This window comes from Bos javanicus, chromosome 9, assembly GCF_032452875.1.
Source record: "Bos javanicus breed banteng chromosome 9, ARS-OSU_banteng_1.0, whole genome shotgun sequence".
Lineage (NCBI taxonomy): Eukaryota > Metazoa > Chordata > Mammalia > Artiodactyla > Bovidae > Bos > Bos javanicus.
In genome coordinates this window covers 94,827,096-94,854,673 of record NC_083876.1, presented here as the reverse complement: position 1 = coordinate 94,854,673, position 27,578 = coordinate 94,827,096, and the positions used below count along the sequence as shown (strand labels likewise).

The window sequence follows — 27,578 nt, the reverse complement described above, 5'->3', positions numbered from 1 at the left end:
TCGTAATATATATTACATATTACTTTACCCCTTAGTTATCAAAAAAAAAAATTTTATGACTCCATATGATTTACCACTTCCAGAACTCTTTTTAAAAAATCTAGGGTTCATCACTTGCCAATCCTTCTGGAAAAAAATCTGGAAATACACAACAAAAATTTTAAATTACTCTTGTCGTTAATCTTATTAATCCCCCTTTTAAGACTATAGCACCAAAAACTAATCCCAAAGGAATTTCTACAAAGAGTATGTTAACACTATTTATTCTAAGAAAAACTTGAAAATATTTTTAAAGTATACCCAATGAGCAAATGATTAAACAAATCATAATACAGTCATATGAAAACATGCTACTTAATCATCACAAATGACAAACTCAGCTGAACTAACGCAAACACTCCCTGAATTACAGGGGAGCTATGTCTGCAGGTCCATAAACACTAGGCCACACTCATAAAGCAGGCATGTCCACCAAGGGCTCTTCCCGGGAAACACTACCAGTGCCTCCTCAGCTCTAAGAACATGACACGCGTGACCCTACACTGTGAATGAAACAGCACAGTGTTCAGCTAACACCAGCCTTACTTTCACTGCTGTGGTTCCCATAAGCAGGTTGCTGAGCCTCCTCCACGCGGAGCTGAGACACATCAAGTCCTGCTCAGCCTGGGTCTCAAGAACAGGCCGTACACGGCGCTCAGGAAGCAGGTGCAAACACCAGCCTGAGCACACCTGGATCCAAGGGGCTGGGCAGCAGGGCAAGACAGTGAGAGCACTGGCCTAACCAAGCACCCAGTCTTCTCTCCCAGGAGCCTGTGTAAGTGCGAGCATGTGTGGCTCAGTACCAGAGAATGAGTTCACACCCCCGAGTTCTGAGAAAGCCCCCAGACATGGAGGAGAAAGACCACAGCACAGGGTCAAGCATATATACATAGTCAGCATTGGGGATTTATGACATTTATATTCAGGGTTATGCTGTTGAGAGGATTCCCTTGTAGCTCAGTTTAAATGCTGTTTAAATGACTGACTGTTAGAAACAGCATCTTAGCAATGAAAAGAACTCTAAGTTTACTGTATAAAACGTATATGTTCAAATGAGACAGCAAATCAAGAAAAATATCCAGGTGTGAGAGTTTGCATTTGATGAGATAAACCATTTAGAACACACTTGTAGATTCTTTATTGTTAAAAATCATTTTTATAGATCTTTTCTTGGATGTGGACTATTTTTAAAGTCTTTATTGAATTTTTTACAATGTTACCTCTGTTTTATGTTTTGGTTTTTTGGCCACAAGGCATGTAGGATCTTATCTCCCCGACCAGGAATCGAACCTGCAACCCTGCACTGGAAGGCGAAGTCTTAACCACTGGACCACCATGGAAGTCCCCACTTCTAGATTCTTAACCTGAAAGGTTCAGTTCAGTCGCTCAGCTGTGTCCAACTCTTTGCGACCCCATGAATCGCAGCACTCCAGGCCTCCCTGTCCATCACCAACTCCTAGAGTTCACTCAGACTCATGTCCATTGAGTCAGTCATACCATCCAGCCATCTCATCCTCTGTTGTCCCCTTCTCCTCCTACCCCCAATCCCTCCCAGCATCAGAGTCTTTTCCAATGAGTCAACTCTTCCATGAGGTGGCCAAAGTACTGGAGTTTCAGCTTCAGCATCAGTCCTTCCAAAGAAATCCCAGGGCTGATCTCCTTCAGAATGGACTGGTTGGATCTCCTTGCAGTCCAAGGGACTCTCAAGAGTCTTCTCCAACACCACAGTTCAAAAGCATCAATTCTTCGGTGCTCAGCTTTCTTCACAGTTCAACTCTCACATCCATACATGACTACCGGAAAAACCATAGCCTTGACTAGACGGACCTTTTGTTGGCAAAGTGATGTCTCTGCTTTTGAATATGCTATCTAGGTTGGTCATAACTTTCCTTCCAAGGAGTAAGCATCTCTTAATTTCATGGCTGCAATCACCATCTGCAGTGATTTTGGAGCCCCAAAAAATAAAGTCTGACACTGTTTCCACTGTTTCCCCATCTACAAATGTTCTTTGAGAAAAAATCTAATCAGGATAGGCAAAGCTAGAGAACAGGTAATTTGTGACTTGGGGTTCAGGAAAGGCCCCTCAAAGTAAGCAACCTTGAATAAGGTAGAATCTGAGTGCAAAACGGCACTAAATGGGTGGGGGCCCCACTGGGTGTAGCCAGGCCCTAAGCCTGAAGAGGGAGGTCTGCACCTCAGGGAGGTAGGAAGAAGTAGGTGTTAACCAAGGCAGACAGGCGAAGGGATCTAATGCTTGGAAATGTGATTCTGGCCACGTGTGGACTGAAGGGATGCCCAGAGGAGAAGTGGGTAAGCAGCTAGCTCAGCACAGTAACCAGAATCAGAGGGCAGTGGCTCAGACCACGGTCAGCAGCAGAATGGGAAGAAGTGACTGGATTAGGGATGCATGCACATTATTTACTATTTTTATATTTATAGCTATATGCATATATGATACGTATATGTTAATGGATCATGTATTACTTTTTAAATGAAAAAGTGCCCATATATGTGATATAAGCAGATCTCTATTTTTCAATTAAAATGCAGTAAAACACAAATGAACTAAAAAACTATGCATAAGATAATTTTTCTTTAATGATTCAGAAGAAACTCTGGAATACCTTAATGTCTTGCTGCTGCTGCTAAGTCGCTTCAGTCGTATCCAACTCTGTGCGACCCCACAGATGGCAGCCCATCAGGCTCCTCCGTCCCTGGGATTCTCCAGGCAAGAATACTGGAGTGGGTTGCCATTTCCTTCTCTAATGTCTTAGGATCATATTATCAATGTCAACTACCCTTGCAGTGCAGAAGAATAGGATTTCCAATTCATTTAAAGCTACACAAACTATAATTTATTGTAATGGCTTATTTCAGAAAAAAGTAAAACAAAAATTTATTTGCCAGAAGCAAAAAAAAAAAAAACCTACCTTACATTTCTACATTCTGGAATTTCATAATGAACTTTATCTTGCATGTTTGCTACAGCTGTGGTCATATTTTACATCCAAATTGTGATACGCATGCATTAAAGTTCACTGCCAGGTTAGCATGTAGCAGAGATCAGAGAATTATGAATCATAACAATTCAGTCATGAGGGAAGAGCTTCCATGAGAAATGGAAGCCAAATTTATATTTTAGGTAAGAAGGAAGGTAAGAAGTGACTGAATCAGGGTTTGCTTTAGCAGGAGCTTAAAGTCTAGACCAATCTCAATTCATTAAAATACTCTGCCTATAAACCTTTAGAACTCAAAATAATGGATTTTAAGTACTAAAAGAAGCCCAGGTATGAAATGACAGATCCTTTTTATATTCAGAAAGCTAAACAAACAGAAGTGATAGAAACATTCACAAAGTTAATTTTATTATGATTTTCTCTATGTACTTCATTTTATTATTATTTTCAAGTTCAACTATTTGTCTTCACAGATTAAAAAGAAAAAAAAAAAAAACAGTGAAGAGCATTTACTCTTTGGCTCACCATGTTTTCAGCAATAACTTGACTTGTGTCTTGCTTGGTTAGAAACACAGCAGAAAGCAGCAGCATATATACAATGACTAACCCAGCCAAAGTGTGGAGAAGCTACATCACAACATCAGTTTGGGCCCCATTTCAATCATGATCTGACTATTCTAGCTCAGCCCTATGATGGGATAAGACAAGGCCTCACCTTTGGAGTCAAAGCTCCTCCCCTTCACAGACAAGCACGAAGCGCAAACTCCAGCAACTCCAAGGTACACGCACCTATGTGAGTACAGCCTGCGCACAACTCCTACCTCTCCCGGGTCAGCTGTGAGCAAGCCTTGGGCGAGTCCTGCCACCTCCCCTGATGCAGTGGGTCCATCTCCCCCATCTCCCAGGGCTGGTTTGGAGCAGCAGTCTTAGAGGAAGTGGCCTGGCAGCAGACACATGGTTGTATGTGTTTGCATAGCAAACCACTATTCTGATGATTTTATCACATGATTACTGAAGTGAAGTGAAAGTCAGTCACTTGTGTCTGACTCTTTGCGACCCCATGGACCATATAGTCCATGGAATTCTCCAGGCCAGAATACTCGAGTGGGTAGCCTTTCCCTCCTCCAGGGGATCTTCCCAACCCAGGGATCAAACTCTGGTCTCTCGCATTGCAGGTGGATTCCTTACCAGCTGCGTCACAAGGGAAGCCCTAACTGTGAAGAAGTATCCCCAAATTTAAGTTTTGGCCCCAAAACATACAGCTTAGTTTTAATCTCATTGTTCATTTCAGGAAATCTAGCAGTTACCATTTATTGAGCATCTTCTCAGGGTCAAACTCTGTACCAGATACTTCAAAAATGAGATAAATATACACTGTCCTGTTTAGTCCTCACAACAGCCCAATATGCATTTATTTTAAAACTTGGTGAACTCTTTTTTAAAATACACTTCTTTATTGGCTGTGCTGAGTCTTCACAGGTACGTGGGCTTCTCATTGCAGTGGCTTCTCTTGCTGGAAGAAAAGTTATGAGAAACCTAGACAGCGTATTAAAAAGCAGAGACATTACTTTGCCAGCAAAGGTCCATATGGTCAAAGCTACAGTTTTTCCAGTAGTCATGTATGGATGTGAGAGTTGGACCATAAAGCAAGCTGAGCACCAAAGAATTGATGCTTTTAAACTGTGATACTGGAGAAAACTCTAGAGAGTCCTGTGGACTGCAAGATCAAACTAGTCAATTCTAAAAGAAATCAACCCTGAATATTCATTGGAAGGACTGATGTTGAGGCTGAAGCTCCAATATTTTGGCCACCTGATGCAAAGAGTCAACTCATCGGAACAGACCCTGACGCTGGGAAAGATTGAGGGCAGGAGGAGAAGGGGAAGACAGAGGATGAGATGGTTGGATGGCATCACCAACTCAATGGACATGAGTTTGAGCAAACTCCAAGACAGTTTCAGTGTCCAGGAGCAGACAGACCTCAAATACACTCACCTGGCCACTGATGTTCCCTGAACTATGCAATCCTCTCTGGAAGTCCTCCATGTGAGGGTAAGGATGCTCGCCCATCTGCACTCTTCAATCCCTCTCAGGAAGTCCTCCCAAATGAGGGTAAGGATGACTGCCCATCTGAGCTCTGTGATCCTTCTCAGGAAGTTCTTCCAGGTGAGTGTGGGGAATGCTCACCCATCCAGGAATGCTTATACCTCCATGAGAAGAGAAGTCCTCAGGGACTGCCACATGGGAAGTAGCAGACAAAGTGAGGCAGGGCCCCCACAGTCAGGAGGAACCTTCGCATAATCATGGCCTATCTCAAAACCATGCTCTCCATGACATGTTCTGTAATAACCCTCTTCCATCACAGGGGCAGTGATTCAGGTCCCCGTGCAGACCTCACTGTGTAGTCCACTTGGCTCTCTCTCACTGAAGGTGCAACCGAGGTGGCTGTTCCACTGTGACAACACTGGACCAGCCCCTATCATGTGGAAACGTAGGATGTTCACCACCACAGGGAACACTGCGTGAGAGGTCACTGCCCCGGGGGCCTGGGGCAGTTCACCACTCAGTCCTCTTGCAGCAGAGACCTGGCCCAGCCAGGTACTGACTCAACAGGTTTTCTGCCCGAAAATGTCCAAAATAGGGTTAATTGCCATGTTCCATCACCAAATTATATGTCCTTTAAACACATAATTTTAAGAGTCTGCTTTTGATTGTTATTCATTATACTTTAAAGAAAGATTCGTCCTGAAGTGCTCCGCTGGGTGTTCCCTCGGCAGCTTATGTTTCTTCCATCAGAGCACTACCACTCTTCAGGGTCTCTGCTGTTGAAATTCCATCTTGCTCTACTAGGTTGTAAGGCAGAAAACGGTCACTGCTGACTGCTTTCACCCCTTGCTTCTAGGTCACACGTGCGTGCTTCAGTCTTGTCTGACTCTTTGCAACCCTATCAACAGGTTTCCCTGTCCATAGGATTCTCCAAGCAAGAATACTGGCATGTATTGCCATGCCCTCCTCCAGGGGATCTTCCCGACCCAGGGACAGAACTCGCATCTCTTGTGTCTTCTGCATTGGCAGGTAGGTTATTACCACTAGGCGCCATCTGGGGAGCCCCAAGGCAGAGCCTTATTTCCTCCTGGGACCACCACTCCCTACTCTCCACTCTCCTGCTAGAAAAGGGCTGATTCCCTCCACCTGGCTTGGGCCTGGCCAGTCAGAGCACTGCCTCACTTTGACCACAGTGATGGGTTCAGGTTCCGGCACACAATTAAGTCCACAATCAGTTCAGTATAGTTCAGTTCAGTCGCTCAGTTGTGTCCGACTCTCTGTAACCCCATGAATCGCAGCACGCCAGGCCTCCCTGTCCATCACCAACTCCCGGAGTTCACCCAAACTCATGTGCATCGAGTTGGTGATGCCATCCAGCCATCTCATCCTCTGTCGTCCCCTTCTCCTCCTGCCCCCAATCCCTCCCAGCATCAGGGTCTTTTCCAATGAGTGAACTCTTCGCATGAGGTGGCCTAAGTACTGGAGTTTCAGCTTCAGCATCAGTCCTTCCAAAGAAATCCCAGGGCTGATCTCCTTTAGGATGGACTGGTTGGATCTCCTTGCAGTCCAAGGGACTCTCAAGAGTCTTCTCCAACACCACAGTTCAAAAGCATCAATTCTTTGGTGCTCAGCTTTCTTCACAGTTCAACTCTCACATCCATACATGACCACAGGAAAAACCATAGCCTTAACTAGATGGACCTTTGTTGGCAAAGTGATGTCTCTGCTTTTGAATATGCTCTCTAGGTTGGTCATAACTTTCCTTCCAAGGAGTAAGCGTCTTTTAATTTCATGGCTGCAATCACCATCCGCAGTGATTTTGGAGCCCCCAAAAATAAAGTCTGACACTGTTTCCACTGTTTCCCCATCTATTTGCCATGAAGTGATGGGACCGGATGCCATGATCTTAGTTTTCTGAATGTTGTATTTTAAACCAACTTTTTCACTCTCCTCTTTCACTTTCATCAAGAGGCTCTTTAGTTCCTCTTCACTTTCTGCCATAAGGGTGGTGTCATCTGCATATCTGAGGTTACTAATATCTCTCCCGGCAACCTTGATTCCAGCTTGTGCTTAAGAGTGGTGTAAGAGTCAAACTCAACACTTTTATTGGGGAAGAAGAGTCTCTCTTTTCCTTCAGAGTGAGAACTAGGTTGCCAAGGACAACCATGTTGAATGAGCCTGCCTGCGAGGCCCACACACACAGAACCAGAAAGACAAGAGTCACCAGGCCCACTCCTCACATCTGGATATCCCCTAGATGTTCTCAGTTCCATGAGCCAGCACAGTCCTTTCACTACCTCCTTAAGCCAATAAGACACAAGCAACTCCTGCAACTCAACTCCAAAAAAATAAACGACCCAATCAAAAAATGGGCCAAAGAATTAAATAGACATTTCTCCAAAGAAGACATACAGATGGCTAACAAACACATGAAAAGATGATCAACATCACTCATTATCAGAGAAATGCAAATCAAAACCACAATGAGGTACCATTTCACGCCAGTCAGAATGGCTGCGATCCAAAAGTCTACAAGCAATAAATGCTGGAGAGGGTGAGAAGAAAAGGGAACCCTCTTAGACTGTTGGTGGGAATGCAAACTAGTTCAGCCACTATGGAGAACAGTGTGGTGATTCCTTAAAAAACTGGAAATAGAATTGCCCAATGACCCAGCAATCCACTGCTGGGCATACACCCTGAGGAAACCAGAATTGAAAGAGACATGTGTACCCCAATGTTCATCGCAGCACTGTTTATAATAGCCAGGACATGGAAGCAACCTAGATGTCCAGCAGCAGATGAATGGATAAGAAAGCTGTGGTACATATACACAATGGAGTATTACTCAGCCATTAAAAAGAATACATTTGAATCAGTTCTAATGAAGTGGATGAAACGAGCCTATTATACAGAGTGAAGAAGGCCAGAAAGAAAAACACCAATACAGTATACTAACACATATATATGGAATTTAGAAAGATGGTAATGACAACCCTGTATGTGAGACAGCAAAAGAGACACAGATGTATAGAATAGTCTTTTGGACTCTGTGGAAGGAGCGGGGGGATGATTTGGGAGAATGGCATTGAAACATGTATAATATATAAGAAACAAATCGCCAGTCCAGGTTTGATGCAGGATACAGGATGCTTGTGGCTGGTGCACTGGGATGACCCAGAGGGATGGTATAGGGAGGGAGGTGGGAGGGGGTTCAGGATTGGGAACGTGTGTACACCCATGGCAGATTCATGTTGATGTATGGCAAAACCAATACAATATTGTAAAGTAAAAAACAAATAAAAATAAAAAAATAAAGTGCAAAAAAAAATTAAAAAAGAGTAAGTTTCCTGTGCCTGCAACCAAATATATCATAATCAATAAAAGCTATGCTCATCTTGTTCGCCCCTATAACCACAGCATTCAGCATGGCAACTAGCACACAGAAGATGCCTAATATTTTTTCAAATGAACTGAATAAAAACTTAGGGTCAAAATATTTTACACAGGTATTTACACACACACACACACACACACACACACATATATATAATGTCTTTTATTCTTCTCTCTTTTTTTCCGGCCATGTTGCTATAGTTTGCAGGATCTCAGTTCCCAAACCAGGGATTGATCCTGGGCCCCGACAGTGACAGCCCAGGATCCTAACCACTAAGCTACCAGGGAACGCCCTACCATGGGTATTTTTATCTTTTAAAATTTCAACAGTAAAACAGTCACCACAACTCACTTTCACTAGGAAAAAATATGAAAAGCTGATTTTCCAGACATAATCTATACTGGAAAAGAAGACTTCCATTTATAGTAATAATTATAAGCCCATGGAGCTTAAATGAATTTTATGTTACACAAAGTCTTGGCATTTCCTTCCAGATTAAACTAAATCTATGATAACCACTGTTAGGTGGCAACATGAATTGCTTTATACTTTTGATCATTACAAAAGGGACATGGGCTACCTCAAGAGAACATCTGGCTCTGGGTCATGTCTTTGAAAATTTAATTGGCTTTTTTTCCACATAAGAGAAATAAGACAGCTGCTCAACAATAGGGCCGAATGTTCTTAATAAATGTCACACCAAGTGAGAACGGATTTTCTTTTTAATAATTAAATTCCCCATTCTTAAGACATGAAGGAAATCCATTATACAAGTGAAAGCAGAACATAAGCTGGGGGCAGAGGGAACTAATATTGAATGTGGTTTCAGTATAAATTCATTACCGCATTTTGCATTGTTTTTCAAGGCACTGGGATGGATCTGCAAGGATTAGGCAACACTTCCATCCTTTCCGCACCCAACAATGAATTTTCATGATCTCTGGTCATAGTTATGAAAGGGTACAACCTAGGACACTAAAACAAACGCAGATTACTGGTGTATATGATAATAAAGCTGAAACGTTAAGGCCTAACTCAGTGTTACTAAGCCCCTAGAATTGAATGCCCTTCTAAAACCATGACACGCCAAGAAGAAACACACGATCTTTTATTTTTGAGTGCTAAAGCCAAGTCCCTGTTCCCATGCAGCTTACACTCAAACAGAAATGACAAAATGTCAAATACCAATCAACTTATCAGATCAATACTCTTTTATTTAATTCTTATTTCTCTGGCTCTTTTTAAAAAAGATACTTGTTTATTTATTTGGTTGCATCCAGTCTTTAGTTGGGGCATGAGGGATCTTTAGTTGCAGTGCCAAGGCTTCTCTCTAGTTGTGGCCCATGGGCTCCAGAGATTGCAGGCTCAGAGGTTGTGGGGTGTGGGCTCAGCTGCCCCTTGGCATGTGGGATCCCAGCTCCCCAACCAGGGACTGAACCCATGTCCCCCGCATTGGAAGGTGGATTTCGAATCACTAGACCACCAGGCAAGTCCCTGAGCAATACTCTTAATACTAAGAATATTAAAAAAAGAAAATTTTAGAAGGAAGTGAATAATTTTTTTAAAAAAGAATAAAGGACTCAAAAGTGCTTACGGTTTTGGGGACTACATTAAAGTAGGAACTAAAAGACACTACAAGAATTTAGAACCTGGAGTTGGGCAAGTTCTTAGAGACCACCTGATTTTCAGATAAAGAAAATTAGAAACCAGAAAGAAGTGGCCGCCAATCACACCTGAATGACCATGAGCCGGAACAGAACCCAGGGCCCCTCCCACTGCACCACCCATCAGGAATCACAGAGGGCTTTCAGACCCTAGGCCTCAGCATCTACTTGCTGCTGCTCCCTGGCCTGGTTTGCCTTCTTCACTGTTAAAGAAAGGAATCACTACAGCATTATTTTCATCGATTTGGTAGCAGAGGGAAGCTGCCCTCTCCAGCCTTTGGACTGCAGAGGGGTCCTCTCACACAAATCTCTACCAAGAAAGGGCTGTGAGGACTGATTTCTGCACACACACACACACATCCCCACACACATACAGGTGATCATATCTTAAGCCTCTCCTCGGCAGGGGGAGGATCACAAAGGACGGCTAAGAAATGTCATGGCCGTTAACTGCTCTCCGGGTAACCTTGCCCTGTGCTAAGACACACAGAGCTCTAAGACGTCAAGGAGACTTGGCAAGACACCCTATGAAATCAGGAAGAAACCACCTTTAACGAAAGGACCCACTTAACAGACAAGAATCTCAGAAGCAATAGATTGGTCTTGGAACTAACTCAAAACAGAGGAAGAACACAGAGTTTTTGAAAATAAGTGACAGTCTCAATTCTGTCAACTGACTGAAATTCTAACTTATCCCGAATGGTTCTCTCTGTTCTTTCACTTATCTATTTGTAGAAGGAGTTCAAAATCCAACTCCCTGTGAAGTCTGAGAGTTCATAATTACCATTTGTCCTGCTGCAAGGAAGCCATGGATGACAGAGTGCACAGCAAGGACAAAGTATGCGCTGACTTCTTCTGTAAGAGCAGTACTCTGTGACGGGTCTTCCTGAACCTAAAGAAAACATGGGTGAATTTCTCTACAACTGAGGTATATAAAAAGGTTTTCTAACTACTGATTCAAAAATCCAGATGCAATAAAAGACTGATAAATTTGACCAGATAACATTTTTTAAACTTCTGTATGACAAAAAATATAATAAGAAAAGTTAAAAAGATCAATAACAAACTGGGCAAAATATTTGCAATATGTATCACAAATAAAAGACTAATATCCCCAGTACACAAAGACCTTTTAAAAGTTAAAGACAGCAGAGTGATCAAAAATCCTATAGAAAAATGGACACTGTGACTAGACAACTATAAGACATAAAATGGCCTGCTGCTACTGCTAAGTCGCTTCAGTCGTGTTCAACTCTGTGCGACCCCATAGATGGCAGTCCACCAGGCTCCCCCGTCCCTGGGATTCTCCAGGCAAGAACACTGGAGTGGGTTGCCATTTCCTTCTCCAATGCATGAAAGTGAAAAGTGAAAGTGAAGTCGCTCAGTCATGTCCGATTCTTAGCAACCCCATGGACTGCAGCCCATCAGGCTCCTCCGTCCATGGGACTCTCCAGGCAAGAACACTGGAGTGGGTTGCCATTTCCTTCTCCAATGCATGAAAGTGAAAAGTGAAAGTGAAGTCGCTCAGTCGTGTCCGACTCTTCGCGACCCCATGGACTGCAGCCTACAAGGCTCCTGCACCCATGGGATTTTCCAGGCAAGAGTACTGGAGTGGGTTGCCATTGCCTTCTCCTAAAATGGCCTATAGATATTTAAAAAGATGTCTGACTTCTCTCATAATAAAGGATATCAGATCAAAACTACACTGAGTCACCACTTGTCCCCTAGCAGATTAGCACGAGTTTCAGTGAAGCTGTGGGAGAAAGGAGTCTTTTCCTATATTGCTGCTGGGAATGCAAAAGGGTTCAAACACCACAGGAGGCCAACTGGCAAAATCTAACGACTTATGTTTTCACACTTCAAAGCGGCAATCCCACTTCTGAGGACTTATCCTGAAGATATACCTCCAACAATATGAAAATATACATGCACAAGTTATTTACTGCAGCATTAGTTACAATTACAAACTACAGAAAACTCTCTGAACACACAAACTTGGACACTGTTCAAATAAACTCTGGTACACAGACACAATGGAGCACCGTTGGGACAGTCTGCGTGAGCTGACATGGAGCGCTTCTAGATGCTGGTAAGCAGAAATGCAAAGGTACAAAAGAGCACATATACACACTTAGCGCTGACAAAATATTGCCAATCATATCTCAATAAAACAGAGAAAAACGAATATATAATATGCTCTTCTGTCACAGAAAGAAGAGACAATAAGGAAACATTATAAATATATATAGACATACATACACACAAGCTTATTTTTAGGTAAGATAAGAGAAAAACAAAGTAAAAAAGAATGAAGGCAGACGGAGGGAATGGACAGGATAAGGGAAGGAGTGCAGTTCTCTGGGTAGACGTTCTTATGTGGTTTTCATGTTTGAATATTCAAAACATAAAATCAGTAAGAACAGAAAGAGGAAACACTCCAAAAATCAAAGTAAAACTGAAACAAACCCAACTGTGCTTCATATAAATTACCCACACTGAAGAAGAGCAGAGGGGAATTAATCCAAGCAATTAAGAACATTTACACTTCAATATGCACACCGGGTGTGGGAGGTGGGGGCTTGCAACTATTACCATAAAAAATGGCTCAAGCAAGGAACATTAATCGATGAGAAATCTAAGGAGAAAATTCTGATAAGGAACAGGCTATCTGCATGGTTTTAAAGATCCTCCCATAAAACACTTGTCAAATGCAAGGGAAAAACACAGTACCCACACAGTAAGAGAAGCTGGACAACACTTTGACCAGGTGAGCAAAATTAACATCAGCAATGAGGGGCAGACAGATACCAGATACCATGAGCCTCCACCAGTAGCACTTATAAGTTAGTCAGCTATGGACAATTAACCTGAATTTTAAAACCCCACGTGCAGAGAGAGGGGAAAGGATATTCTTCTAAAACGTCAATGACATGGAAAAAAGAAAAACTCAAGAACTGTTCCGGATTAAAGGGGTCTAAACATACATCACGGGGGCTTCCCTGGTGGCTCAGACAGTAAAGAATCTGCCTGCAATGTGGGTTTGATCCAATCTTTAAGTCTAAACTAGATTCTGTACTAGAGAAAAAATTCTGATGAAAAGGGAACAAAAACAATATATTAACACACCAAATCAATGTTAAGTCTCCTGAAAGTGGTAACTGTAGCACTGTGGTTATGTGAGAGAATGTCCTTATTCTTAGGATTCATACACTGAAATATATTGGGGTCAAAAAGCAAGAAATATGTTCTCCAACAGTTTGGGAGGGGAAATACACAAACACACACAGCACACAAGCAAGCACAAGTTGACAACAGGTCAAACTGAGAAAAGACGGAGTTTAACTTTCTTGCAACCTTTATGTATGTTTGAAATTATTTCCAAATAAAAAGGTTTTAAAATGCCTTTTGTCCATGGTTCTAAGTCATACATTAATAAGCTCTCCGGGGTAGACATGCAGCCCTGCCACAGTTACTGTCCAAAACAATGCAGCTCAACATGGTAGCCACTAGCCACATGAGGCATCTGAGCACTTGAGATGTGGCTAATACAAATTGAGAAGTGCCATATGTCAAAGACATAATATGAAAAAGAAGATAAATTATCCCATTAATAGTTTTTATACTGATTATGTATTGAAATGATATTTTAGACATACTGAACACACAAAATATATTATTAAAATTAATTTCACTTTTTTTTTTACTTTTTATACTTTTTACTGTAGCTACTAGGAAATTTCAAATTATGCATGTGCCTCATGTTATATTTCTCTTGCAGTACTGATCTAATATATATTAAATTTTTTAATTTTAAAGAGCTGTTGATCTCCTAAACAAGTATTTGTTCCCTGAGAAAAATGTCAATTAACATTACAGATTCTGACTTCCCTAAGGTGATTTTGATCTTGGAAATAAAGTAGATAATTAGGTTTTTTTAAGGTTTAATTAAGGAAAAGAAATATTTAAGGCCTTAGAGACAAGAGCTCTTTGGTCACGTTGCTTAAGTAATTCTCTGCTGCTGCTGCTGCTAAGTCGCTTCAGTTGTGTCCGACTCTGTGCGACCCCATAGACGGCAGCCCACCAGGCTCCCCGTCCCTGGGATTCTCCAGGCAAGAACACTGGAGTGGGTTGCCATTTCCTTCTCCAATGCATGACAGTGAAAAGTGAAAGGGAAGTCGCTCAGTCGTGTCCGACTCTCTAATTAGCCACAAATCCCATCTGTAGTAAATTTCCTGAAGAGGGGAAAAAATAAAATCCCCAAAATTGTGAAAATATCAAGAGAATGGTGAGACAACAAAAAGGCTTTTACACTTCTGTTTTCTAACTCTGTATGAATAAAATCAATCTCCAAGTCCTAAAGGTTAACGTATAGCATGTTATGAACAGGGGTTTCACCGGTGGCTCAGCAGTAAAGCAACCACCTGCAATGTAAGAGATGCAGGTTTGATCCCTGGGTCAGGAAAATCCTCTGAAGAAGGAAATGGCAACCCACTCCAGTATTTTTGCCTGGGAAATCCCATGGACAGAGGAACCTGGTGGGCTACAATCCATGGAGTCTCAAGAGTGGACATAACTTAGCAACTAAACCACCATCGAATAAACAAAACCTTTAAACATTTACTTCTGATACTAAGAAGTTTACAAAATAAACTTTACTGACAACAACGTTATTTTCAAGGTTATTTATTTTTCTATTTTAACCTTCTGATTAACAAACTCTTCCTTAACTCTAAAGGTATAAGAAGGAAATAAAGAGAAGCACTGAGCCAAGACAGACAAAATTTGCTTTTGCTTGAAACACTGTTTTAGGGATTATACACAGGGAGGAGAAAGGAAGGCTGGACATGAGTTTAGACAGGATTATTTCAGGAAAACTAAAGGTCCCTGGGACAAAGACAGTTTCTTTCCTCTATATTTTATTTGACCAAATCTAACTAGGCCAAGTGAAGAAAACAAATGTCAATAAGAATTCTACACAAAAGCAACAGTTAGGAAGAGAAACCAAATGTAGGTTGCCAGGAGGTTGATAAAAACCCCCAGCAGTACAGTCTTGAGCAACATACATAGGCGGATTTGTTTTGGAAGTTTGCGGTCAAGCATGTGGATGGAGCCGGCTTCCCAGGTGGCTCAGAGGATCTGCCTGCCAAAGCAGGAGTTGCAGGAAATGAGGGTTTGATCTCTGGGTCAGGAAGATCCCTTGGAGAAGGAAATGGCAACCCACTCCAGTATTCTTTCCTACAGGAAGAATTCCTAAAGGAAATCCCATGGACAGAGGAGCCTGGTGGGCTACAGTCTGTGGGAAGCAGAGAGTCAGAGATGACTGAGTACACGTGGATGGAGCCAATTAGAAACATCAAGCGGATGCACAGCACAGGTTCCCAGGCTCTCTCTCCTGACCTGCACCCTTCCCACCCATCCCAGGCCACATCCCAGAGAGATGACTTTGATCAACACTAGACAAAAATCTCCTACAGAATGTGATACCTGCTGCCAGGGCACACGGATCCATTCCTGAGCTGTCCCACGGACTCGGACAGCAGCCAACAGGATGGGCAAGCTCTGCTTGAGACAAAGTCAAGGATGCCTTGCAGATATGAAACCTCACACAGATGAGGTGCCCAAAGTCCCAGAATCACACCTGTAATACAACTGTTGCCACAAGCTCGGCCTCCCCAACCCCTTAGCTGGGGTACCTCCCATCCTGTTCCTAACCCCTCAACCTGCCCCCACCTCACATTCTATTCCCATATTCTACAATTGAGAGGCCAACTCATGCAATCTTAGCCAAGAAGCTGTGGCTCCACTGTGCCAGCTTCAGAAGGAAATGCAGAGTGGGTAAGACATCCAAGGACAATGATCTAACATTATTAAACAAAAACTAAAACTAGAGCTCTTTTATGTCACTGTCTGTGGGTCACACCTATTGGTCACCAGCACGCTTTCAGGTGACAGGTGGTGTGATCCCTTGGAGACCAAACAACGCAGCACACTGAAGGTACACACGTGTCCCACACCATGCAGACGGGGCTCGGCTCAGACCCAAGCTGTCTGGCTTGAGAATCCATAGGTTCAGCTACTAATAAATCATGAACACAGATTCCCAAGAGTTAAAGAAATATTTCTTTCCCAGACTTCAATAATAATCTTGTTCGCTCTCACTTTGACATGATAAAGCTTGTAGCTGCTTCCCTAGGAGGCTGTTACCAAAAAAATTACCGTCTTGTACCCACATCCCTTTCTCATCCTCTTCAGCAAATATACACTCAAAGGATAGTTTCCCATGTGTCTACATTACTTTCAGGCATGATCACTTATTGCTATTGAGAGAAAAAAAATAGACAAACCAAATTGCTAAAGGAAAATATGAACAATGCCATTATTTTGACAAATTCTATTTTCTTAACAAAATATAATTAAATTATATTCTGGGTTTTGTCTAGGGAAAATAAATCTGCATCTTATGTCTTTAAGAATCTTTTAAAAATATGTCAAAATAAAAATGATCTTAATCCATTTCTTAGAAATCATCTTCAAACAAGGAGCATGAAAGCACACCCAGAAGCCCAGACCACGGCACATGAAGACAGAAAGTGGAGGAGGGTGGCAACTGGCTTCACAGAACAGAGTGCCTGCAGAGAGGTCCTAGGAGAAGGAAGCCTGGGGAGGCTCAGGGACGAGGCTCAGACACGGCGAGAGGAGGGGAGCTGGCAGGGCAGACACCAGAGGGCTCGGGTGAGCACCCGCGCAGCCGGGCAATGCTTCCCTCCTCAGGGTCAGCAGAGATGTCCCCAGGCCCTTCTTGCCCGCTGTGTTGGAACCTGAAGGCAGAGTGAACCACAGAAACCAGTCTTGAAACCACCGAGCACAGAGAAGACAATGAGCACTGAAAACAAGGGTCATTTTCTGAGAGGCTAAGAGTGTGGAGTCTGTGGGGCTCCGGCACCGTCTCAGCTCTGTCACTTAGCACAGGTGCGTCATCACAGGTGAGCTGCTTGAGGCCGCTGCACCTCGGTTTCCTCATCTGGAAGATGATGGCAAGAGCAGGTTCAAAGTCCTAGAGCTGATGTCAAGGTGAAATGGTGCCGGCACACGGCACACACTCGATAAACACTAGCTCCTCTTAGTACCTATGTCATGCAGTATTTTTAGGAAAGAGAAAGGATAACTAAAGTACACTGGATACAAATTCTTTAGAATAGTTTAACAATACTTGAGAAACCAAACATACCCTGTTAAGCACAGCCTTCCACAATGGGTTAACAACAGAGTTTAAGTCAAAAGATCTGTGAGATGGCAAAGGAGAGAGGAAGGCATGGCTTAGACATCACATGGACGTTGAAGACACTGCAAAGGCCTTGCTGACAAATGGGAACAAGGAAAGGAAGGGCAGGGAGGCGCTGTGCTGGACATGTGACTCCCTGGCCGGCTGTGGGGCCATCTCCTGAGATGGAGAAGACAGGTGGTGAGATAGGTTTCACGGCTGAGGGGTCAGTGGAGAAAGAGGCTCTCAGAGAGGACTTAATGTTTGAGAAGCCAAATGACTGATGTCCAATTCTGTATCTCAGACAACAAACTGAAGAACAGAATCTGGAACTTCTCAGGAGATGCAGGTGGAAGACATAAATTTGAGAATCGTCAGCGTACAGGTAGATCTGGCACCTGCCAACCTAGAGAGATGATCTAGAATTCAGGGGCATGCCTGGGGCCCTCCAACACTGACTAGGCGAAAAAAGGCAGAATCAGCAAAGAAGGGTAGAAAGCAGAGACCAGAAAGGTAAGAGGAAGATCAGGAGAGCCTGGAGTCCTGGGAAGCTTCCAAGAGAGCGAAAACAATAAAGTGGCCTACAGGTTCAGCAACGGGGCGTCACTGGGAACATGACCACCTCAGTGGAGTGGTAGGGAAAGAAGCCCCACTGAAGCAGGCTGACAAGTTAGAGGAAATTAAATTCAATGAATGATATTTGAGATAGTGGGAGATGAGGAAATTAAGACCACGAGAACAGACCATTTTCAGTAAGTTTTACCAGCCCACACAAGCAGGTAACTGTAATAAAGCCTCATCAGTGCAAGCACAGAGGTCTGTTCAGTGTATAGCGCAGAGCCTGGGCTGGGGAGTCGGGCGTGCGGAATAAAGCCTCACCAGCGCAGGCACAGAGGTCTGGTCAGTGTACAGCACAGAGCCTGGGGTGGGCAGTCGGGCAAGCAGAGGGCCAGAAAAAGCTTCTCTGCAAAAAAGTAACAAAATCCAAGAACCCAGGAAACACTGTTCTCACAGTGGATGTGTTCCTATAAGGAAACTAATCCCACGAAGCATGGACGAATGCCTGTCCACTCTCAAGTGAAGAAAATCTCATTAAATAAAGAATAAGTGACTAACTTGCATGATATCAATAATAACTGTAAGAAATTGTTTTCCTGGAAAAAAAACATTCCCAAGTGTTTCAGTTGTGAAATCAGCTGATGACTAGATCTGACGTCTGCAGTCTAGTTATCCCGTGGCCAGAAAGAAGAGTAAAATCCTGCCGCAGCCCTTCACTAGAGTCTTCAGGGTGTCCGTGTGTCAGGGTGGGCACAAGGGGACTTTGCGCCTTGTGTGGAAGGGCAGTGAAGATAAGGGAAATGAGCAATGGACAGAGATACTGAAACGTCATCCTTCTGAAAAGGAAAAAAGATAGAAGTCTTTGGAGGTTGCCTTTCATGATTCCCTTAAACAAAAATGTAGGTCCATAAACATTTACTCATAATGAGTAAATCATTGCAGTACTCAGCTGCAGTGAATAATCCTTGCAGCTTAGGTAGGTTTTGAAATTCAGAGTTCCTGAAATTTTAGATGCTGAAAACAGTAGACACCATCAATATATGACAACCCCAGCAGGGTCTGGGTAGCACCTATAATAAAATATAAATATTTCTGCAGCTGACGTGATCGGGTGGTGACAATAAAAAGCCTCACATCAGTTCAGGTCTTGCCAGAAAAATCTTTTCCTTTTCAGAACCCTGAGACTTCACAACTGTGGATTAAGGACTGAGAACTCACACATAACACAAGTTCTAAGAAAATAAAGATATATTGAAGAAGAGTGGCAGAGCTCTGGGGTCCAATTCCAGCTGTTCTCCATACGAGCTGTATGAACCAAGGCAAAGCAGTTAACGTCCATAAACCTTAGCTTTCCGACCTGTAAAATGGGAATGATAGTATCTACCCCTAAGTCTGCTGTGGACACCCATGAGGAACTGAGGTTGGAAGGCAGCTGGAACCAAGTCTGGCCCTGGGCAGTGGGATGACTAACCACGGCAGTCTGCCCGTGACCTCTCCAGTTTTAGCACTGGGAGTCTCACACGCTGGGAAACCAGGATGGCTGGTCACCCTACTTGGCAGGCGCCCAATAAATAGGAACTATTCTAACATCAGCAACAGAAAGTAGCACAGGGAACTGTATTCAGTATCTTTCTTTTCCCACATGTATTCCAAGATATATTGAATATCTTATAATAAATCATAATGGAAAATAAATGAAAAAGTATTATATGTATGGATAACTGAACCACTGTGTTGTACACTAGAAACTAATACAACGTTATAAATCAACTGTACTTCAATTAAAAAAAAAACAGAAATGAAAAATAAAATTACAAAATGGAAAAATCACATAAAATAGTTTCAATGGTGAAATATGCATGCCACTGGGAATTATCATCACCTCTCTGGTGGTAGAAAGAATTCTAAAGCAGCAGTCCCTGGTGTGTACACCCTGGACGACGCCCTCACACGGAGATGAGCCCTCTCCAGAGGTGCAAAGTCAGACTCGGAGCTACAGTGGATGCTTTCCTGCCGGCCGTGGAGACACGGTGGCCATGCTGTGGAGAGTGCCATGAGGCAGGAGCCTGGGCAGCTCTCGGGGCTGAGGGCTTCAGTCCTACAACTGCAAGGAACTCATTTCTGTCAACAGAAATGAACGAGTCTGAGGGCTACCCCAGCCTCAGAAAAGCTCACAGTCCTTACTGCCATCCTGCTTCCCACCCTTGAGACCCCACACAGAGGACCCAGCCAGGACTGCAGACCTACAGACTGTGAGATAAGAAGTGGGTACTGGGAACTACTAAGTCCATGGTAATTTGTTATGCAGAATCTAAAATACGTTTTCTAAGAGAGCGTCCAGTTCAAAATTACAGGTGTGTGTGTGTGTGTGTGTGTGTGTGTGTGTGCGTGCGTGTGAAAAACACAAGCATCTGTTTATAAACAGAAATTCCTTGCATAAAATCACATTTTTAATATGAAAAATTCAAATCCAAATTAAGTTTCTTACACAACTGAGACTTTCCATACACTGACTACAGCAGTATCAAATGGCACAATCACTTTGGAAAATCGTTCCGGGCAATTCCTACTAAAGCTAAACACATGCCCATCCTACGGCCCAGAAACCCGTCAAGAGTGCAGAGATCCACAAGAAGGCACACACAAGAGTCTTACCGGCACATTTCACCAAAATGGCCAGAAACTGGAAGCATTCCAAATGCGCACCAGCAGAATAGACAGACCGTGGTGCCCTCCTCCAGGGGGAGACTGAAGAAAGCACGAAAGCACACTCGCAGCACACAACAGGGCTGTCCCTCACAGACGCCGCTGAGTGAGGGGAGCCAGACGCAGAGCCAAAGGAATGACTCCACTCAGAGCAAGGTCACGCACAGGCGCAACTGGTCTGAGACGACAGAAGCCAGAATCTCAGTCACCTCGCAGTGGGGTACAGGGCCTGAAAAGGGATCCCGGGAATGCCCTGCACCCCAATCTTGCTGATGGTTACACTTCAGATCGCATATGTAAATAATCACTGAGATGTACGCTAAAGGTTAATGCTAGCCACGGGACTGGAAAAGGTCAGTTTTCATTCCAATCCCAAAGAAAGGTAATGCCAAAGAATGCTCAAACTACTGCACAATTGCACTCATCTCACATGCTAGTAAAGTAATGCTCAAAATTCTCCAAGCCAGGCTTTAGCAACACGTGAACCGTGAATTTCCAGATGTTCAAGCTGGTTTTAGAAAAGGTAAAGGAACCAGAGATCAAACTGCCAACATCTGCTGGATCATTGAAAAAGTAAGAGAGTTCCAGAAAAACATCTATTTCTGCTTTATTGACTATGCCAAAGCCTTTGAGTGTGTGGATCACAATAAACTGTGGAAAATTCTGAAAGAGATGGGAATACCAGACCACCTGACCTGCCTCTTGAGAAATTTGTATGCAGGTCAGGAAGCAACAGTTAGAACTGGACATGGAACAACAGACTGGTTCCAAGGAGTACTGGAAAGGAGTACATCAAGGCTGTATATTGTCACCCTGCTTATTTAACTTATATGCAGAGTACATCATGAGAAATGCTGGGCTGGAGGAAGCACAAGCTGGAATCAAGACTGCCAGGAGAAATACCAATAACCTCAGATATACAGATGACACAACCCTTATGGCAGAAAGTGAAGAAGAACTAAAGAGCTTCTTGATCAAAGTGAAAGAGCAGAGTGAAAAAGTTGGCTTAAAGCTCAACATTCAAAAAACTAAGATCATGGCATCCGGTCCCATCACTTCATGGGAAATAAATGGGGAAACAGTGGAAACAGTGTCAGACTTTATTTTTCTGGGCTCCAAAATCACTGCAGATGGTGATTGCAGCCTAAAGACGCTTGCTCCTTGGAAGGAAAGTTATAACCAACCTAGATAGCATATTCAAAAGCAGAGACATTACTTTGCCAACAAAGGTTCGTCTAGTCAAGGCTATGGTTTTTCCAGTGGTCATGCATGGATGTGAGAGCTGGACTATAAAGAAAGCTGAGCACCAAAGAATTGATGCTTTTGAACTGTGGTGTTGGAGAAGACTCTTTAGAGTCCCTTGGACTGCAAGGAGATCCAACCAGTCCATTCTAAAGGAGATCAGTCCTAGGTGTTCATTGGAGGGACTGATGTTGAAGCTGAAACTCCAATACTTTGGCCATCTGATGTGGAGAGCTGACTCATTTGACAAGACCCTGATGCTGGGAAAGACTGAGGACAGGAGGAGAAGGGGATGACAGAGGATGAGATGGTTAGATGGCATCACTGACATAATGAACATGGGTTTGGGTGAACTCCGGGAGTTGGTGATAGACAGAGAGGCCGGCATGCTGCGGTTCATGGGGTCGCAAAGAGCTGGACATGACTGAGCAACTGAACTGACCCTTCAAAAATATTCCCTTTGCTGCTGCTGAGTTGCTTCAGTCGTGTCTGACTCTGTGCAACCCCAGAGACGGCAGCCCACCAGGCTCCCCCATCCCTGGGATTCTCTGGGCAAGAACACTGGAGTGGGCTGCCATTTCCTTCTCCAGTGCATGAAAGTGAAAAGTGAACGTGAAGTCGCTCAGTCGTGTCCGACTCTTAGCGACCCCATGGACTGCAGCCTACCAGGCTCCTCCATCCATGGGATTTTCCAGGCAAGAGTACTGGAGTGGGGTGCCATTGCCTTCTATCCAAAACCACTTAATTACAATATAAGGTGGATTCCTCGTAAGAAACTAGTGGACAGGGCAGCATGAATATGGTTAACAGGCTATGTAAGTACACTTCTTTTAAACACACTGCTCACTAAATGCTGGTTGAAGGAATTTCAAAGATAATGACCACATTTATGTTATCAGAAGCACAAAGGAATCTATACACAGGTATACATAGCATAATGTCCTCAATATACTATACCCAGCAGATGTGAAAAATCATGGCTCTTGTCCCACTAATTACTTCCTTCATTTCCGTCCAGTTAGTTCTTTTGTCTACCTCCGACATGGGAATACATGCTAGGTGTGAGGCCACCACCAAGCATGCAGATGTGAACTGTGCATGACCGAGTCAGCATCATGTCTGTGGTCTGCACAGCCCATCTGACCCCGGGGCAGGGACTCTGCCTGGATAAAGGTGACCATAGGCTCAGAGCGTCACAGGCAGGTTAGGAGCATCTCATCCAATCCCACACCTGGTCAGAACGCCACCCTGGGGTCCCTGCCAGGGAGCGGCCCACCAACCACGGCGAAAGGATAACGAGGGATGCTGGAGAGGTGATACAGGCCACCAGGAATTGGGTCTCCCTGGGAACACACACAGAAGACAGGGTTCACATCTGAGAAGTCTCCCCTGGCAGCAAGTCTGAGGACCTGGAGTCCATGCCGGGCGGGGCTTACAAACACCGCCCGTGACCAGACCGAAAGTGAAACAGAAGCCCGCTCACCTCACTATTGTGGCCTCGCAGGTTGAAGTTGATTCTCTGTGGAGTGTTTCTGTCCCGGCGACAGTGGCTGGAGGTGAAGGTCACCCCAACTACGCCGCGCCCATTGCCTGTGGCCAGCCAGCCCTCCTCGTAGTAGCGCCTGCGGCACACGGGCTTCTCCTTCTCACTCTTGGGGACACGGCCCTTCCAGGACAGGCAGAGGATGTTGGAGTCGCTGCACAGGACAGGCCCATGCTCCACCGCTGCATACATACTTTTTTTGGAAGAACCGTTTTACTTAAAGAGCAAGGCTAAATGCCGAAAAATTTAAACCAATTGCTCTCACTGACTGGTGTTAATTCTGTGGTTGGCTTGCGCTGTTTAGCCCGACCCCTTTAATTGAAACTGACCTCATTCTAATTAGAAGGTCAGTATTTTAGAAAGCTCCACCAAATGCATAGTGAAAAATTCCTCTATAAAAGATGATGGCAGTCTGCTAAGAAAAGATAATGCTTAAAAAAAAACGTGGCGGCCATTTTTATTTTCAAGTCCTTAGAGGAAGCGCCGGGTGACCCTTTGGAGAAAGAGCATCGTTGACAAATGGTGATAAAGAAACTGAGTGTTCTTTTCACTTGGTTCTTCTTATTCAGCCTGAGATTCCAGTTTAGTGTAATGTGATTCCAGACACAAAGGGCTGCAAATACATAGATTTCAAGTAACTTAAGGCTTAAAGAATCCCTCGAGCTGGAGCGTCCCCTTCAAAAGTTCAGATACAGAGGCAGAACACACGGGATCATCTTCTTTCTGAAGCCACCCTCGGGCTTGCTTTCTCAGCTAGACAAATTTCTGCTGCTAAAGCTGAAGATTGCATAAAGGGAAAAAGGCACACAAACCGTGCAAAACAGACTAGAGTTTGTGCAGACAGCAGTCCAAATTTTAGGAGGAAAAAAAAAAATCTTTCCTCACTGTTCAGAGCCAGAAACCTCCAACTTCAGAGCCCAACCGGGCTTCCCAGAAGGTGGCTGTGTCCCCAGGGAGGGCCGTGACACAGGCTGACGCAGCCCTGGGGGCCATAGAGGCAGGCGAGGAAGCCCCTGCCCCCAGCAGAGCCAGGAGGTTCCAGGGCTCTACGGGAGCGTGGGCCTCCAGTGAATCTAAACACGTGTGTGGACAAAGGGTAGCCCAGCTGGGCTACAGGAGGTCTCCGTACTCCCTCCCCTAGTCACTCCTCCCCTTTCTGCTCTTAAGGATGACGTGCTTTTCCATCTTGAAGGGAAAAAACTAATCCCAGAATTAAGTCCATGAACTGGTCCCCCTTTTACATGCAAGTATGCCTGGACTCAACACGGGAGAGAACCCCTTAAAATGGAAACACAGGCAAGAGTCAGGTTCTTTTCTCACTGTCTCCCTGAAGAGTGACTGTGCTGTTTGAAGGGCACTCTCCTGACCACCTTCAGAGACCGTCTCCAAATGCCCCGGGTACAGTCCAAGGAAAAAAGCTTTACAAGGATGCGCCTTGATAATTATTTTGTGATTAGCAGTTTCAATTGCTACCTTAAGGAACTATCCTACAGATACAGGCAAGAAAAAGGGAAATAATAAATTAAAATTTCTGGACTTTTTTCAGTTAACTGAAAAAAGGCAAAGGAATCAGTTCATTGTTCAAACTTGCCCCATCACACCCTGGCTGGCCTCCTCCAGTCATAAGCACACAGTGAGAGCCACCCTTCAGTCCTGAATCTTAACGTCTGTCCAAATCACCAGACCCACTGAAAAATAAAGCGCAAAAAGCACGGCACACTTCCACCTGCAAAGCTTGAAATCACACTTCCCCCTCAGTCACCTTCTCACTTAGTTCCTTCTTTAAACTGGAGAGGTATTTTTGAGGCTTGATCTGGGCAAGCTTTTTTTTCTCTTCTTTTTGCAAACTTTCTTTACCCGTGAAGACCATATGGAAAACTGGCCATTAGTGATGTATTTCTCTCCCCGGGCTCCCAAGCCCAGTGGTGTCAAGTTGCTCCATCTGATTCTTAAATTAATTTTCATCAGTTGTAAAACTCTTCAAGAGAGCACGAGAATGAGCCTGTCTTCTCGTGTAAACGTGTATGTATAGAAAGAAAGTTTTAAATATACATAGACACACACTCTTCAAATGGCACACAAAACATCTGTTTTCCCAGTTGTTTCACGAACCATCAGATTAATCACAGCTTGAAGGCCCTGGAGTCTGACAAATCTGTAAGACAAAATGGGACACAAAGAAAAAGAATTAAAAATACTGAAGAATAAAAGTTTTAACACACTTTTACTGATAAACATATGAACATAATATAATAACATAATAATCACTGTAACTGAAATCAGAGACCCCTCTGGACACACACGTTTACCAAATGGAGCTACAGATTGGTAAGATTTCAATAGTAAAAGAGCACTCCACGCAGACTCACAGGCAACACGCACCATAAGGAGCCGGATGCCATGTGCCATTTACTAAGCTTGCCAGTAGCTGTGCAGAGTGAGTGAAACAACACTGCGCTGTCCCTTCCAAGACTGGGAGCCCTGAATGTGCGCACTTCCCAGCCAGAGGTCGCCATCCTGAGCTAAGCGACAACCTCAAAAAGGAGATGGAAGAGGCTCCAGCAAGTTATCTGAAGGGATGTTTTCACTTTCAGTAAAAGCTCTTCCCTGAAGACACAAGGCAGAGAGAGCCTTTAAAACTCTCCATTCGTGACTGCCGTCAGGTCACAGAGCAAAGCCCAGCTGTCTCGGCTTTTACGTCGTCTACTAGCAATAAAGTTCCAGAGAATCTATCTCCAGCAAACCCATTCCTTCCTGCTGCCTTTGGTCCGGCTCCACATCATATCCACAGAAACACTGGATGACTTGCTCCCTAACCGCGCCCCCCTCCCGTCCCACCTTCCAGAGAACCCTCAGAGTGATCTTTCTAAAACTCAAGGCTGCTCAAAGAGCCTGAACTGTTCTCTCACCTCCCCCGCACCAGGCCATCCCCCAGAGAGCTAGCTGAAATGTACAGCCCAGCCCAGCCCCACCCCCATACCTGGCACTGGACCTGGATATCTGCATCTTTAACAAGTTCCCAAGAGATGCTGACGCTGCTGGTCTGGAACCAGCTTTCAAAGCCACTGGCCTATGAGGTCAAGTCCCAGCAGGACCCTTCGCGATCTGATTGCATGTGTCCTCCTCTGCGACAGCCCCCACACGCGGCCTGTGTTCAGCCCTCAGCCTCTGGCCATTCCCTGGACTGCGTCCCCTCTCCTTGTTGCCATGGCCTGTGCTCCTTTCCCAAGCCAGGCCTGCATCTTCTCTAACACCTACTACACAGCACCTTTCCTGGGAAGCTTCCCAGAGACCCCGTGCTAACCCGCCAATAGCCTTCATCTCGCTTCATCCTGACTCTCTTCCCTGCACTCCCAGAGGCTGGGAACCTACCCTTTTCGTCCCTGACACAGAACTTAGCACAAACAATTTACTCAATGGAAGTTTCTCAGAGGATGCAGGTCAAGGTAAGGCAGAAGCTACAAATAATTTCCTTGAGATACCCTAATTCAAATGAGTCACAGTACATATACTTCCTTTGTGTCTAAAATCAAAACAATTCAATTCTCTCAGGAAGCACTTGTACCTGAGGGGGGAAAAGTAAAAACAAATGCTATCAAATTCAAGTGAATGCTATGTTCTTCCTCCAGAAATTCTAACACCATGGTACAATATTCCCTTAGTCCCTACCCCTGGCTGCAGACAAGCACCAGAGGGGAAAAGCAAAAGCAACTTCTCAAGACCCAGCAATTACTAATGTTTAAACCCACATTAAACATGACAATGTATACCATCTGTTCCCTCACATCCTCCCCAGACAGGAAGTGGTCCGTAACATCAAAATTACTTTCAAAATAATACTAAGACATTATAAATCTTCTTCACTGCATCACAATTTTTATCAATGGTGCAAAAGCAACAGTGGGGCCAACCACCAGCCCAAGGGCACAGACCAAGGCCCAGCATCAGCTGGTACCAGGGCTCGTCAGATCTTTTAACATGCCACCCACGTTAAGGATGTTCTTAATGCAGAAGTAAAAATGATTATTATTCGGTCTCGCCCCTTGAGGACATGGTTGTTCAGCACTCTGTTTCAGACAGTGAGTCTTACACAGCCCTTGTGCAGACTGCAGCACTATGGGGCAACTGAGGAGAAGCACTTGTGCTACAGCTTCAGTGGTGGGCTGAG

At 44.2% G+C, this 27,578-nt stretch overlaps 1 protein-coding gene across 1 annotated transcript in view; it reads right to left on the bottom strand.

The window, feature by feature from the left end:
* Positions 1–27,578, bottom strand: part of TULP4 (TUB like protein 4) — a 190,143-nt gene that overhangs the window by 116,377 nt on the left and 46,188 nt on the right. Inside the window, exon 2 of the mRNA XM_061428440.1 lies at positions 23,351–25,565. Within this exon, the coding sequence (XP_061284424.1) occupies positions 23,351–23,602 (252 nt within the window). The 5' untranslated portion in view covers positions 23,603–25,565. The remainder of the gene's footprint in view (positions 1–23,350; positions 25,566–27,578) is intronic.